We start from the raw sequence: 15,696 nt of genomic DNA on the forward strand, positions 1-15,696 counted from the left end.
TTACAACACGCAAAGCCCTTTAGGCGTCCCAGCTAGTTAGCATGAAACCATCTCTCACCTCTATCTGGAGAACACCAGACACGCCGCGTTTTTTCACGTTACGAGTGCGTTTATGTCTGTACAATCAACTGAAATGTCAATTCCTGATAAAAACCAGCATCTCTTCTTGATATGGTACTTATCGGAGAGCCAGAACATTTCCGCATGCGCTGACGGAATGTTTGAACAGAGAGAAAAACGCAGTACCTCCAGACGTGGCGCTGGCTGGAGCGTCGTACCAAACGAGTCATCCCGAAATTCCGTCCCGTGCGATCGCTTTTGGACGCAGCTGGCCCTTCGCTGATTTCTGCTACCAACCTCGCCTCCCGGTACGGCATTGAGGGAGAGATATGTCGGCCCCTAAACCATATGAGACAATCCCACGCCTACTCACAGCTCCAGACCGCCCTTGTCAATTTAAGGTAAGAATTCAATCGCTTAAATATACAAGGGAAAAGTCATTTTATCTGTCATATGGTAAGCACTGAAGTCGCAGATTACAAAATGTACGCAGGCGCCCTGCTAAAGGTAACATACATCATGCATAAACTATCTGGAATTTCAGAATAACTACAAGAGGTAATATCTTCGAGACATTTACAGCTTAAATACATAGCATATACAGATACATAACTAAATACATAATATTGAAAGATATATAATTAAAACGAAAAGCCACTGTACAAAATGCGGCCCTGGATTCTCTTTTAAAACCAATAATTTCAGTGGCAAGGATAAAATCAAGTAGCGTATTCCACAACGTATCTGATAAGTAAGAAAGAGAACTAAGACCATGACTGGTTGTTCTAGGTTTATTGAGGGACAGAATATAATTTCCGCGAAGGTCATGAGAAAAAGACCGGAGAGAAAACTCAGTCATATTTCAGATACAGTAGCATGAAAATCATACAGTAATGAGGAAAATATGAATGGGCTTGTTGCATAGAGATGTAGAGTTTGATGTTAGTGGTAAGGAGACAGGTAATCTGCAAATATAAATCTTATATTTACATTATACAGTTCCTTTGACGAGAAATTACGAGAGGCCAGTTTTTCGCTGCTAGGATTACAGCGAAAAAAGCACAACTTTGTAGCGAATTTTCTATGACAAAGGCTTGTGGCAAAATCAAAAGTCTACGTTAACAGCACACACCAGGGCTACTGCTTAGTATCTGCTTAGTGCTTCTCAAGTTGCCTCCTTCACACCCAAAAGAATTCCCAGTAATTCTGCCATTTAATGAGAAGGGAAAATCCCCGATTCTCGTTTCATAGAAGTGTCAGGCCACCCAGTTCTACCAGAAAGTACAGCATCCATTGAAATTTTTAGCTTTTAAAACTTGCCCAAATTGTATCGTTGAAAATAGCCTCCGACTTGAAAACAGCGCGTATGCCTTGTTGCTGTAGGCAGCGGCGAAGTTGTTCAGATAGGCCTTTGACATAGGGTAAAACCGCAGTAGACTCGTACTCGATCGTGGGTTCAGCACTGCTACTCCGGTTTCCTGGGTCAAAGAGGCGGTTCACATAAGACTTCACCCTAACAACATCAACAGGGATAGTGGAATAGAAATTCCGGAAGCATGGATGCCCACGATCAAGAAACACAACAACAGGAGAACCGTACGACAGCGGACCGCTGAAGGAACAACACGCCGAAACAGCGAGGATCGAAATGCACTAATCACAGCTGCTGAAAACCAACCGATCACAGCGGAGCATCCTGTTTAAAAGGTGACGCGTAACCAGTCGACCTCATTGCCTGATGAAGACTAGCAGTCAGTGCAGTCGAAACGTCGCGATCTACATCACAAGTGACCACATTATTGTACTTCACCACGATGAATAACAGCAACCTTTTTTATGACAATAAAAGCAAGGTGCCACACGCTGACACCAACCTGGTGTGGCCAACACATCACGCATGCGCACAACCATTTCACCCGGTCAATTAAAAGCCATGGACAGCTATTACGCTGACACCGGGTTGGTGTTAGCGTGTGTCACCTTGCTTTTATTGTTGCTCAAGAAAACGCACAATGTAATTAAATCATTACATCAAAGTAGTGTAATCCTTATTGACATAACGTGCGGTGCAGCGTTGAACAGATCCCTTTCTTTGTATACGGGGCCAAGAAATCGTGGCGTATTCAACAATCGGACGTACTATGGATAGGTATGAGCGTTCCTTAACAGATCGACCGCACGATGAGAGATTCCTTTAATTAAAGGACCCCTAAGACTGTAATAGCCTTTTTTTTAGCTTCGTCACACTGCAATTCTACCTGTTAAATATTTTTAATTGGAGCATGTTTTCCATGTTCCTCAACAACTGTACGTGGAATAATTGGACATAAAAAAATGTTTCGGAAAAGATATCAGCGCATAAAAATGTCCATTCTCATGTAGCATTTTTGTCAACAAACTATGATTAGGCCATCTCCTTTCTTTCTCTCCGTTTCGCGTCGTCCGACCGACCCAAATTTTGGGCATTTTCCAAAAAAAAAAAAAAAGTTAACGACGTTTTACAGCCATTTTATGTCGCACAGGAGTTTCGGTGGTTGATCCTTTTTCCCACGCTGTCTTAATTTTGCCACAACATCCGCCAACTTTTCCGCCATATTGATTTTGGGTTCACGTCTTGTTGTTTTCCTGGCTCCACAGCTATGATGCCGGGTACCAGGCCTCCGATTCCGAGAATGCTTATGATTTTTTTTTCAATCCGACCGACCGACCCAATATCAGGAAACGCATTCGACGGTAAACAACAAAAAAAAGGAGATGGCCTTAGACGCAACATAACAAATAGCTAAAAGCAACCTCGCATCGAGCTGTAGATCGTATGTTAACATTTTTGTCATCAATAGTTACGTGCCATACCACGTGCTCTCACTGATCGTGGTTGCCGGACCGACATTTAAATCGTCAGTCTTGTTTCAGTTGTCGTCATTCGACCAACACTAAAAACGGCTGTTGAGGAGGCTAAACCAAACAAGGAGGCATTATTGATTGTGCTAGCATGATTTTTAGCATAATTTGAGGAAACTAGCATAATTTTTGCTGATTTTTAAAAAGTAGAACTGCTAACATAATCGGTAGATATTGATAAGCCTGAGACCATTTTTGTTCAATGTTTTAGCCGCATTCTCGGTTTACTGACGGTTGGAGGAACCGGAAGTTGCTGAGATGGTGTTGGTCCCAGTACCTCTCATTTGCTAGTTTGCAAAATGGTGTCGGCCACGCCGCCCGATTACTTTGGAAGACCTTAGACAGCAATGACCAGAATCAGGTTGCTGACCAGCGGTTTTCGTTAAAACAAAGGTTTGCTGGGGTGCTCAGTCTCGCGGGCTCAGAAACCTGGTTGTGGTCATTGTTATTGAAGGTTTTTCGATTACTTTGGGGGTTCGATAGACCAGGAACAGGAAACAGCCAGAAACCGTTGTGGCAGACGTTGAAAGGGAGGGGAGGGAGGGAAAACGGGAGGGGACTAGGGAAACGGGAATAAACGCGTGCAATAAAATCCCTTTGTTTTCATTACGACGGCCGCTCAGCAAAATTGCGATTGCTTAATTTCGGGACGTGAGTCTCTTGAGAATTGCCAGACTCAACATAATGTCGGGTGAGGAGGATGTGTTGTCGAAGCCTTTTTGTCCATAATTCTAAAATTAATTTGTCGTAAACTTTAAGCAGTAAAAAGCAAAAACCTTGTCTAAAATTCAGCGCATTTCTATAGATGAACTGCATGTGTTTGAACTAGATCAAATGAGCGCAACGCGAAATAAACATTTTCGACTTTTTGCAAGGCCAAATATTTAAAACTTAATTTCTTGTGAACTAAGAGCGCTAGGAATCTGACACTTTGTATACAATTCAGCGCATTGCTATAAATTAACTGTGCCACGTTTGAACAGGAGCGGATGAATACAACGCGAAATAAAATTTTCGAAGTTTTGCTATACAGAAAATTCAAAAATTTGTTTTTCGTGAACTAAAAGCCCTAGCAGTCGGAAACTTTGCATACAATTTAACTCATTGCTATAAATTAACTTTGCCAAGTTTGAACAATAGCGGATGAAAACAACGCGAAATAAAAGTTTTCGAATTGTTGCGAGGCCGAAAATTTAATTTTTTGTGAACCAGAGGCCGAGACACACTAGGCGACAAGTCGCAGCGCTCTGCGACAATTTGCTCCGTTTGTACTACTCGCAAAACAAGTCGCTGCGACACGACGCCTGTTCGGTGCAGACGCAGTGATCTCGTATGAAGGGGAATGTAAACTAGTTTTGTAATTCAATATGGCGGACCATATGACGTTCTCTCATTGGTTCATTTATATTCAGTCGTAGCGACTTGTTGCTGGAAGTGCCCACACGGTGCAACAACGCTGCTGTCGCTAATTTTGTCGCTGCCATCAGTCGCACGAATTCGTGCAACTGATCGCAGCGACAAAATTCTGCAGAAGCGACAATGATTTTCACAAATTAACCGCGTCACATGAGGCGAATTGTTGCGGAGACTTGTGCCCGCGACTTATCGCCTAGTGTGCCCCGGCCTTAACAGCACTTTGCATAAAATTTAGTGCCTTGCTGAAGATTAATTGTACAGGGGCAGATGAGGGGAAAATCCCGCTACATGCCGGAGACGTTCAGCCCACACAACGCCAAATGATTCTTGTCTCTGCGATGTTAAAGGTTCACACAAGTTTTCTTCGTCGCATGCTACTTTTGACTCTGCAGACATTGTTGGAGTACGACCAGGTTACCAACCCTTCGTTTTAACGATATGCGATTTTGATTGGATATTATTTGACAGCCAGACGTTTTGCATATATCTCTAATTTGCATATTAATTAGGGCGCAGGCGCAGGGGCTTCCTTTCCCTCTCTCTCGCACTCCCCTCGCTTCGCGCGCGAGCTTCCCCTTTTCCTTCCCCATTCTAGCGCCTGCCACGCAGGCTAGTCAACGAAAGCAAAATACAAAAGAAGAGGAGCTAATGAGCGCCGATAAACTGCATGAGAATAAGTGTGTACCGGACACAAGACACATGCATATGTGGGTGAATGCCAGTGTAAGTGCCCATAGTTTATTTTTCATAGTACAGTATTTGGTAGTTGCGTTTTGTATGGAAATCGTTGTTAGAATAGTGTGCGAGACAAACATACCACAAAATGGGATTTATAATTGCTAACACGGAGTGTTTCCAACAGGTGGTTTGCAACCAATCTCTAGAGACACAGAAACAATGATGTAATGTAGAATTGCTGGTGGACGAACAAAAGGAGCTAATGAGAGATCTTTTGTTTTCGTCCACAAAAATGGCGGCGAAGACGTAACGTGTAAACCACCTCTATGATACACTTTTTGCTTCGTTTATTTTGCAAAAGGAATAAATTTAAGAAGAAAGTGGCATAATTTGGGAAAACGAGCATAATTTGAGCATATTTTGGGCAGAAAAAGGGCACCGCTAGTACCATAATATACCACTACTTTTACTAGCACAATCTAAAATAGCCTAACAAGGACGCCTAAATCAGGAATGAAAAAAAAAATAAAAATGGGTTCCCAACCGGCTATAAGGAGTCCTTTGAAACTTTAAAAACCGAAATATCGTTGAGATTTGAGCCGAATGATAATTTTGTTTTCCTCGGGTCCCTATGGTTACTGTGTGAACACTTGAACATCTTTATTTAAAAATGATTCCCGTTTTTACATTTTGTTTGAATTCATATTAGCTTTCTTGCTTCAAAGTTTAAGAAAATAAATTTTACTTAAAGGAAAACATGCAAGGTTCCCAAACTTCTTCCTTTCCGATCCCATAGAGCAGAAGGGGAAAAGAGAGACGCTGGGAATGAGTTTGTCAGTGCAGCTGGAAATCTCCATCTTCGTTGATGATGCTTTCAAGAAGAAAACAATTCATTTTCAAGTCGTGCCAAATGTTTATAGCCTTAGACGATATCTATAAATTAAACTAGGAAGCTGAACACTCCAGATATACCCTGTATACCGAAAAATTTGCATTGTCGAAATGGCTTCGGATCACATTTAATGGCGCTCAAAGCCGCCTCAGGGGTCGGATGGCGACTTTGAACACCAAAGCTCTGACATTTGGTATAAGCACCCCCCGGCGAAATAAGCCTAACAGCCTCTTTGAAATCTATAAAGTAATAAATATTCTTATCAATTCATTCGCCTCTGGCTTTCTGGTCTATTACCTGAGGGCAAGTATCCGGATAGAATTTTGGAATAACATTTTCAACTTCTTAAAATAAATGCTCATACCCCGACTGAGCAGTTCGTATCATCCTCGAGACGTTAATTTGTGGCGATCATCCCTAGCGAATTTCGAACTTCCAAATACATTTGGCAAAGAAGATGTAAGACAAGAGTGATTGCCGCGAGCTGATGGCATAAGCAAAAAGGTAAGGGAAATATCTGTAGTCTGTCAAATCTCTACGAGTCAATATATAAGACGCGTTAGGCTCCATTTTCCAAATGCTTTAACAATCGAGTTTTCTCCTCCGCATTGATCTTCCGATTCGAAGTTATACTTTATTTACAGGCTGTTGCAATGTTCAAGATATTCGTAGGTATTTCGCAATAGTTTACAGGCAAGACTAACATTGACTGTACGTGTTTTAATTTAACCTGGCTTTTGCAATAGGCACAAAGTATAGTACTTATATTTGATAATTTTTCTGGGGATCTGTCAGTCAAAATATCGACCGAAACCAAGCGAATTTGCTATTCGATATGCCGGTTAACTGTAGAAATAAAGTTCGGATTGAGATCTCTGTGAAACATTAAGAGGCCTTGAAAGAGCCTGGGCCCCAGCAAGATCCGACCACCTGCTTGTTCTTTCCCTCCACCCGTAGGGTATACTAAACCAGCCTGACTGCCTCCCTCCCCTCCGTTTCCGATTTAGTCAGCCCGCAGAGTTTTTTGGAAATTAGAAGTTTTGAGTTGTTTTCTTTCCAATTATCGTTACACTTTCGCTCACTCTGGAGGCGAAATTTCTCTCGGAATAAAGCAAAAAAGCCTTTTTGTGGAAAGTTTGGATCACTTCCGACGTTTAGAAGTTTGCGAAAAGGTAAGAAATGTTTTTGTGATGAGTCTGCGTCTGTCTGACCACCAGGCATTACATAACATTGCATCTTCATCACGTTTTTTCGAATTTCGCTAGGATTTTCTCCCCCAATTCGCTCATACTTCGTACTTACAAACGTTTGGAGTTTAAGGAATTTAATAATTAACAATTATTCAATTCGCGCTTGTTGGACATGAGACTGGTTATAGCCAACTCGACGCTAAGCGCCTCGTTGGCTATTTACCATCTCATATCCAACGCGTGCTCATGGAATAATTGTTAACTGTATTGGATGAAAAAGACTGGTGACGAGACGCACGTTTTCTGTGTGGTCAAGCTTTTGTTTGAAAGTCCTCGAAATACGACTTACTTAAATGCGTATCGATGGAAAATAAGACGAAAAAGCAAGAAGAGCAGCTTTCTTTTTAAAACACAAAGTTCAAAAATGCCGACTTGGTAAGTGGCATCAGCTTTGGCGCCGATCTGACTTGGGTCCCATTGAGAAGATCAGAATGCTTACAATTTTTATGCCAATACGGCTCTAAAAAAAGAACAGGATGCCCTCAGGGCTAGTTATATCTATTGTGATGTCTCTAGTCTGTGCTACCCGTTGCTGTAGTCTTTGCACGTAATTCAGATAAAAGCATTTATCAGCACAAACTTTGGAATGAAGAGTATGAATTTTTCTTAAAACTCAGAGTCCACCGCCAAAATCATGGGTCTCATTGCGTTTCACGTGGATCGAGCATGTCTGTGTTTGGTTGTTTTTTTTCCCGCAGCCATAGCCTCGAGAGTATTTCAATTAATTAAAGGCGTTGTGGCCGTTTCATTGATATGATTATCATTATTACTATTAGCATTAGAATAATTAAGCCCCGAAGACAAAATATGGAATATTCAAGAAGTATAACCTTGATGTTTTGTTGACACGTTTCTACGCATTAGTCTGAAGTGGTGTTCTCGTAAAGCTATAACCAATTTCCTGTGATAAATGGATAATAATATAGGTCTTGAGTATTTACTTGTAGCATCAGCGGTTCCTTTAGCCATTGAGAGATTGTGGTCTCCTTGAGAGGGACTGATACCCTTAAATGACCTCGGAAAATCAATAAAGAAATCAATTCCAAAAAGCATTTGTAACACCGTTATTCAGGGTGGCAACCTTAACGTTAAGTACAAGACCTGAAAACCATGCCTTAAAAAACGCTTTTAAAAGAGGAGGGGGATTGATTCACCATCGGTTACATAACATAGAAGCTAAAAATGAAACACGTTGCTGCTAAATTCAACAAGAAATCTGTAAATATGCGTATGCTAAATTGCGCTCTCCATAATATTGGCTGTGTCTGGTTCGTCTACTTGTAGAGAGCATTTGATTCTGTACATGATTAAATGCGACTATCCTTGCAATATTTTGCTGACGATATTGCAAGTGTCCAGACCCAATGTCAACGATACTCGCTTTCCTTAAGTCCAGGATGTGCGCTAAGAGTTCCAAAGTGAATGAAATTTTATCGTTTTTAAGTCTCAGCCTTACGTTTTTTTTAGGTCAAGCTGTTTACGAGAAGAATACTGAATTCCCCCTCCTTTGGCTAACATACACGCTAAAAAACATTGCGCTTCCACTTCTGTTCTTCAGAGTGATATTGATTAAAAGAAACACATGACCCGAGGCTATATAGTCCAAATTAAGGCCGGTATAAATGAATGTATATGCTACTCTCGTCTCCTGGGGGTTGCTGATATGATCGGAGTTGAATAATGAAATATGGCTTGGGGCTAACTTTGAATGATGATCCGTAACCAAAATATTCAACCCCATGCCTTCCTTATTCTGTTAAAATGACACGATATTTGAATAAAAGGGAGTGATTTACCGGTAGACAGTCGAATTGTCCCGTAAGGTACACTGTTTGTGGGAACAAATTAAGAAATACTCAGAACTCAGAAATAATTTTAATGCTATTTCAAATTTTTGTCGTAACATAGGTGAAAACTATGAATTCTCAAGTTTGCTTCCGCGGAGAAAGGACGTCGCTAGTTAGGGTTAAAGCCGAGAAGACTTCTTACGTAAGTTGCACGTCTGGGCACCTTGAAAGAAACCTCTGGTCGCAATCCGTTGATAATTCTAGCAACACAAGACAGCAGACGAAGAATGAGGGGAAAATAAAACAAGGTGAGTAAAACGTTCTAGGAACATTTAAAAAGTCCGGACGGTTTGCAAACTCAACATTAGCATTTGTTTTTGCTGACTGGGAAAAGTATTGGTCAGTCTTCTTTTGCTTGTCGCTTTGGGCTGAGATATAAGGTCGGCCGGTCAGTCCTACCCATGTAACTCATGAAACATTTTTACAGATAACGACAAGGAACTACAAAAATGGTATAGCTCGAGATGTGAAAAAAATTATAAATATGGCGTGCTGCCTTCACGGCCATAATTCGCTATTCATGGATGTGTCTATATTACAACCAACCATAGTGAAGGAAGACTGCCTTGCCTTAGGCACTTTCCATCGCATCATTTGGTCGAATAGTTAACGATGCGTTTGAGATAAAATCAGCACGATCTTATTATTAGTCAAGCCAGTCGTCATTGTGGCAGATATAATGATCAGGCAGATGTATAAAAGAAAACAAATGTTCCTTCAACTTCCTTCGCTGATAAGTGGGTTGTGTATCTGACTGAGTAAAACTAGTGGATGATGCATGCGCGTAAAGATAAAGGAAATTCAATCAATCATGGGACAATTTTTGACTCAAAGATCTTCGAGAGCTTTCACAGATCTAGAACGCGGGAGGAGTAAAAGCCGAAGAGTAAAAATGACCTTGGAAAATTAGGCAAGCTAATCAGTAATCCTAACCCCTTAAATTTAACTTCCTTGCCTCGTTAAAAAGGACACCTCAGCGAAACGATTCGGGAACCACCTTTATCGGTTTAAAACGTTTTTTTGTCTGTTAAACCAAAATTATAACGGCAATATTGATTTGCAGGTGAAAAAAAAAATTATGTTTCATATTATTCCTAAATTTAAAGTCAAATGAGACTGAGCGTTTTATAATCATCTCTTTCTGTCATAGCCCTGAAAAAAAGTCCCAATTTGAAATAATTCTGAAAAACTAGTTTTAATTAACTGCTGCCAAATTCATCGAAAATTGAACATTTCATAACAAATTAAACTACAAATTAAACATTGTTGGAATACAGAATCGTGTTTCAGACATACGAAATGTATGGCTTGAAGGAAAGAGTGTTTAAGTGGACTCGAATTAAGCAACAGAGAACTTTTTCCTTTCTCCCATCTAAACACAGCTATGACCAATGAGAGTGTGCGTACTTTCCTATTTATTTTATACATTTTTTCAGTTAACCGCAATTGCACGGTCAATGGGCTGGAATTCCGCTTCAGTACAACTGCCGGCTTAAATCGCTTATCTAAATGCAATAATATTTCTAACTTTCACTTCACATTTTTCTTTGCTGCGCTCGCCCCGACAACAATTGGAAATGACCAAATTTGAAGTAAGGTCACCGATATGCGTAAACACTCTGAGATGAATTTCCAAATTAGAGCTCAAACTCCTCACCGTTCATGCCATTTTTGTTTTCAAGGAAGTTTGCACACACATTCCATGCTGAAAGACTTAGAATAACTCGAAGTTTCTTTTTTACATGTTGTTCTCGTAGCAGTCGTCAGCACCCTATTTCCCAAATGAACCGCGGGGAAAATGTGTCGAAGCACTTCACAGTCGTTTTTTATTCCGATTGGCTCGGGAAATGACACGACATTTTTAAACCAGTCACAAAGTTTGTAGAAACAGAACCAAAGCAATTGTGAAAGTAAAATGCAAACGTATTTTAGGAATATTAATATTTTATATGGTATGTCAAAAATGCGCATAAAGTAATATATTTTCACGAAAATTGTGCACTTTGACAGGAACAAATATCAATGATTCGCTTGAAAAAATTGGATTCCGACTTTAAACCTAACGTTTTTGCTGTATTTAATCTGTGTCATCCCATAGGGAATCTGGGACCCTCGCTTCATACAAAAGAAATTCAATCAATTTTATCAGTCAAACAAGAACCAGAAGAAGAAATGTGTCACAACGAGGGGCATGACAGCAGCACACCACCGATCTCATCCAGAGGAAAGAGAGCCAAGAGTCAAGAAATGACAACCTACGAGTTAAGTGATGAAGCAAAGCTAGACTATATCAAAGCAGAAACCGTCGAGTCCCTTCCCGAAAGTGAAGCGAAGCGAGAGAGCTCTATTCGTCCCGAGAAGGTCGCAACTTCCCAGTCTTCGCCGCGCGATCACGGGTCTCTCTTCTTTCCATGGCAACCAAACGATAAATTGAAGGGGAATCCTTTTAAAGGAGAGAAGGAAGAAAGGAAGGACCCACCGTATCATCACACTAGTTACCTGTGTTTCCCGGGAAAACCAGTTTACAGTCACTTTCCAGCTCCAAACTTCGCTCAAAAGTTTCCTGGAAAGCACATTTTGGAACAGTATTTTGGAAAAGACACGAAGGCAGATTCAATCCGATTCGATCAACGTCAAGTTAGCCAGAACGACGAAAGCCTCGACAAAAATGAGGACGAAAGCGGTCGTGACCAAGAGCATCTAGGTTCCGGGACCCGAGAAAAGAGCTTATCGCCCACAGATGGAGCCGATCACACGGCTTGTCCAGAGCAGGACGAGTCAAGTCAGCCAAGAGAAATCTTCGACAGTGGCCATATGAGCAAGAAGGACGAGGAACCAGTTTGGAAAAAATACCAGTGGTACAGGGAGAGGAAAAGGCCAAGCTCTCTTCAGATAAAACGACAGAACGCAGAACAACCTATATTCAAGAAATACAACGAGATCCGTGACAAAAGATTTAAGGAGGGAAGGGTGGTGGCAGATAAAAGAAGACTTTCTGAGCCCTGGAAGTTTCCTGAAGAAAACAGAAAAGCCTGTCCGCCTTCTTCTCCTCTCAATATAGCATCCCACAAGGCAATTTCTCCAATTGACACTAATGCACCAATCAAGCGGAGAAAAATCTCACATGATTCTGTATTTCCTGGCTATAGAAATTATTTCCAAGACCTGGTTGGTGGCGCAGATCAAGAAATCTCGCGAAAACAGCATGTTGTTTCTCGCTATAGAATAGACGATATGCGCTTAAATTGTACCGACGAAAAATATTACTTCGATAAAGACAACGAAGTGCAGACTTCGTTGCCTTGCTGCGATGAAAAATCGAGGAATGGCTGTGAAACCACAGTTAATAATGATTGCCTTTCAAGCCCCCCTAATCATGACGAAGAAGAGCTGAGCGACACAGTTTTCGAGGAGAAAGTAGATGTTCGTCCAGGGACCTTACGCCACTACCCTCAGGATGTTGCAAAGATTTTACGACTCAATCGAATCGTTAAAGCAGTCAGGAATCATAACACAATAGGGCGAAAGGCAGCCGAGAAAATGAAGCGATCACAGATCACGTCCAATCAAAAGGAATCTCAAGATCGGGACGAGAAAAGATCGTATTCTCACCGACAAGAACCACGCATGGACGATAAGAGTCACGCCTACCAAGCCATGGATAAGTGGGGATTTAAGAATGAAACATTGGCGACAGCTGATGAGAGAAAAAACAAAAATCAGATCTCGAACGGTTTCTCACATTCTGAGGATCACCAACAGTTTGCGAAATATGAACCAAAAAACCGGTTTGAAGGAAGACTGGAATTTTCAGGTTTAACGCGACCTTTTTTTGAACAAAAATCTGTTATCAAGGGAGAGATGAAGGCTCAAGACGACGATGAACCCGTTTGTCAAGTCAACGGTCTGCTGTCTCTCCCGGGGTTAAGAGAAACCAAATTTAGTGTCAGTTTGGGAGAACTGAAGCGTCGAATGAATCCCCCAGAGACGCTAACAAGGGTTGAAATGATCTCCTACGTGCGTCAGGCAAAGTCCGCTGGTCGTATCTTGCTTGACAAAAACAACATCGTTACTTCAAATCGCTCGCATCCCACAATCCTATCGCGCGTATGTGAGAGCGAGGCAAAGGTGCTGGCTGATGGAATTCTTAAAATGAACAAGGAGTACCTCCCGATGGCTTTTTTGGCGCGCAAAACAGTGAACGCTTACAAGGACGACGGCTGCAAAGTCGACAACTGCGAAGATTGCAGGCTCAAACTTAGAAGGCGGGTCGTGGACGTCGAGATAACAAGGTAATATGCGTCTGTTCGAAACGGAATGCAAAGATTAAGAACGCTATTGTTTACTAAACCTTGCCATAGATACTTCCGCAATCTTAAAGCAACATAGCACAATTATTATCTAACAAATAGAGCACAAATTGTGTAAGATTGCTTTGGAAATGTTTTGACCTGATTTGCAAGCTATGAAATGGGTAGAAATTTTGAAGAGTCCAAATGACTATAGAGTTTTGTGGTATTATTCTATCCCGTCCCCACAGCTTGCGTTGCCCGTATACAGCACTATAGTAAGGGATACATAAAGTATTTACCGACGGACAGTGAATCGTGGCACGGACCAAAGGGATCGCTGCGTCTGTGAACGAGATTGGACAAGTTTCAAAACGAGATTACTTGGGCGTGCATGCGCAGAGGAACCGTGGATGCGCTTGCGTCATAACCCTTTTCGGTGTCTCGATCTCATTGTCTGCTTTCGAATGCACCTGCATTCTCATTGCACTTTTTGGTTTAAAATGTTCGGAATGCAAGGACAAGACAGTTGTAACGAGATAGAGGCCATAAAATAGAGGATGACATATTCTGTCTAAACAAAATCATTGCGTATTCAACTTAATTACGTGCGACACATCTTTTTTTATCTCGGTAGAAATTCCCTGAAAGAGCTGCAAAAGGCCATTGAAGAAACAAAGAAAGAAGATGCGTTTGACACGTTTGAACTTGCCTCTCACACATTTGGAGTGGCAAATATTCTCAACCATTTATCTTTGTTAGACGAATATTTCCGACTTCTTTTGTTGACTCTACAAGATGAATAATCGAGCATGAATCCGGAAACATGAATGACAATATACATAAAAAATTTCTCCTTTCTGATTGGCTAAGAAAAATGCAGTTTTCAGGTAACACATACAATGAAGAAAAAAGGTGATTTGGGGCAAAAAATTAGCAAACCAAGCATTCAAATTGATCAATGATCAAAAAGAGTCACAGATGGCCAATTAAGTCCGAGCTCCGGGTGGCGCATTTTTTTTATGAACAAGATGGAATATTCAGGAAATAATTACCATAGCGCTAAGTTTCCAGCAAAGGCAAAGCCAACGCCATGAAACGAAATGATAGCGATATTTTGAAGTGGCGCAGTATCGTATCAGTATCGCATGCATGCAGTATCGCAAGTACTTTGCGATTACTCCATCTTAGTCACGTTGGATTGGCTCGGTCTGTAAAGATGAAAATAAACGATTCACAGTTGTAGGCTCACGTTGCCGTCAAAGCCTTTCATAGGCACTTCCAGGCCTGGGTTGCTCGAAGCATGGTTAGCGCTAATCAGTGTTTAATTTAACTACCATGGAAACCTAAAGGTTTTGATACTTCTTAACCAACGGTTAGCGCTAACCAGGCTTCGAGCAACCGGCCCCCTGCAGATCTACAACGGCGAAGTCGACGTAAAGGTTACTTTCAAAATATAATTTAGCGCTGTCGTAGGTTTTTCGCGATTATTCCATTTCGTTTACGTCGTACAATGTGGGCGAAGTGCCTAAAAATTAATTGGTAAAAGTGGTTTCAGAGAAAACTAGAGAATGAAACAGTCACATTTGTGTGCTCTCGTTGTCATCAAAACCTCAAATTTGGTGCTTTCAAGCCGTAGTTATGCAACGCACAGCAAAAGTATGACCGTACCCTACGTGCAACAAGATTATTCTTCCTCTTTTAAACAATCGTAATCTTGCTTTGTGGCTTTTCTCGAAGCCGTCGTCGTTGCGTAATTTGGCAGTTTAAGAAACCACGACGGCTAGGGCGACGAAAATGTCACTTTCAAAATATAAGTTTCATCTATTCTAAGTATTTCATGATTACTCCATTTCGTATATATTATACAATATGGGCGAAGTGTCCTATAACAGAATTAGTACGGACGGATTTGATGTAAAGAGTGAGACTGAAAGATTCACTGTAGTTTGTCCACGTTGTAGTCAAAATCTTAAATTTGGTCATTTCACGAAGTAGTTTTGACGAGTACGGGAGAGAAATGTTCAAAAATGCGTGCCGCACGTGCAGCACGATCAATTTGGTTCTTTCAACCAATAATATTACTGCCTCTTAGCGTTGCCGTAGCCGTAATCGTTTCTAAAACTCCCAATATGGAACTTAAGCAACGACGAGGGCGACGGTAACGAGAAAGTCATCTCAAAATATAAATTCGCGTTATTGCTATCACTTCGTGATTATTTCAATCTTTTTAATATGACAAGGGTGTGGTAGTTCCTCAAGGGTGACACTGGTCGAAACGGCGTTTCATATTGGGGAAAAAATGAAAAGTTATCCTCAAGGGCTGACGTTTTTCAAAAAAACCTCAAGTTTGGCTTTTTCTT

General features: G+C 41.2%; 1 protein-coding gene across 1 annotated transcript; it reads left to right on the top strand.

Moving 5' to 3' along the window:
• Positions 1 to 4,964: 4,964 nt before the first annotated feature.
• Positions 4,965 to 15,694, top strand: LOC138027219 (uncharacterized). The gene is made up of 4 exons (XM_068874771.1): positions 4,965 to 5,100; positions 9,106 to 9,292; positions 11,143 to 13,336; positions 13,971 to 15,694. Exons 1-4 carry the CDS (start codon positions 5,026 to 5,028, stop codon positions 14,137 to 14,139), a joined length of 2,625 nt encoding a protein of 874 aa, XP_068730872.1. The 5' UTR covers positions 4,965 to 5,025; the 3' UTR covers positions 14,140 to 15,694.
• Positions 15,695 to 15,696: the final 2 nt, after the last annotated feature.

Source organism: Montipora capricornis, chromosome 2 (genome assembly GCF_036669925.1).
Source record: "Montipora capricornis isolate CH-2021 chromosome 2, ASM3666992v2, whole genome shotgun sequence".
Taxonomy (NCBI): domain Eukaryota; kingdom Metazoa; phylum Cnidaria; class Anthozoa; order Scleractinia; family Acroporidae; genus Montipora; species Montipora capricornis.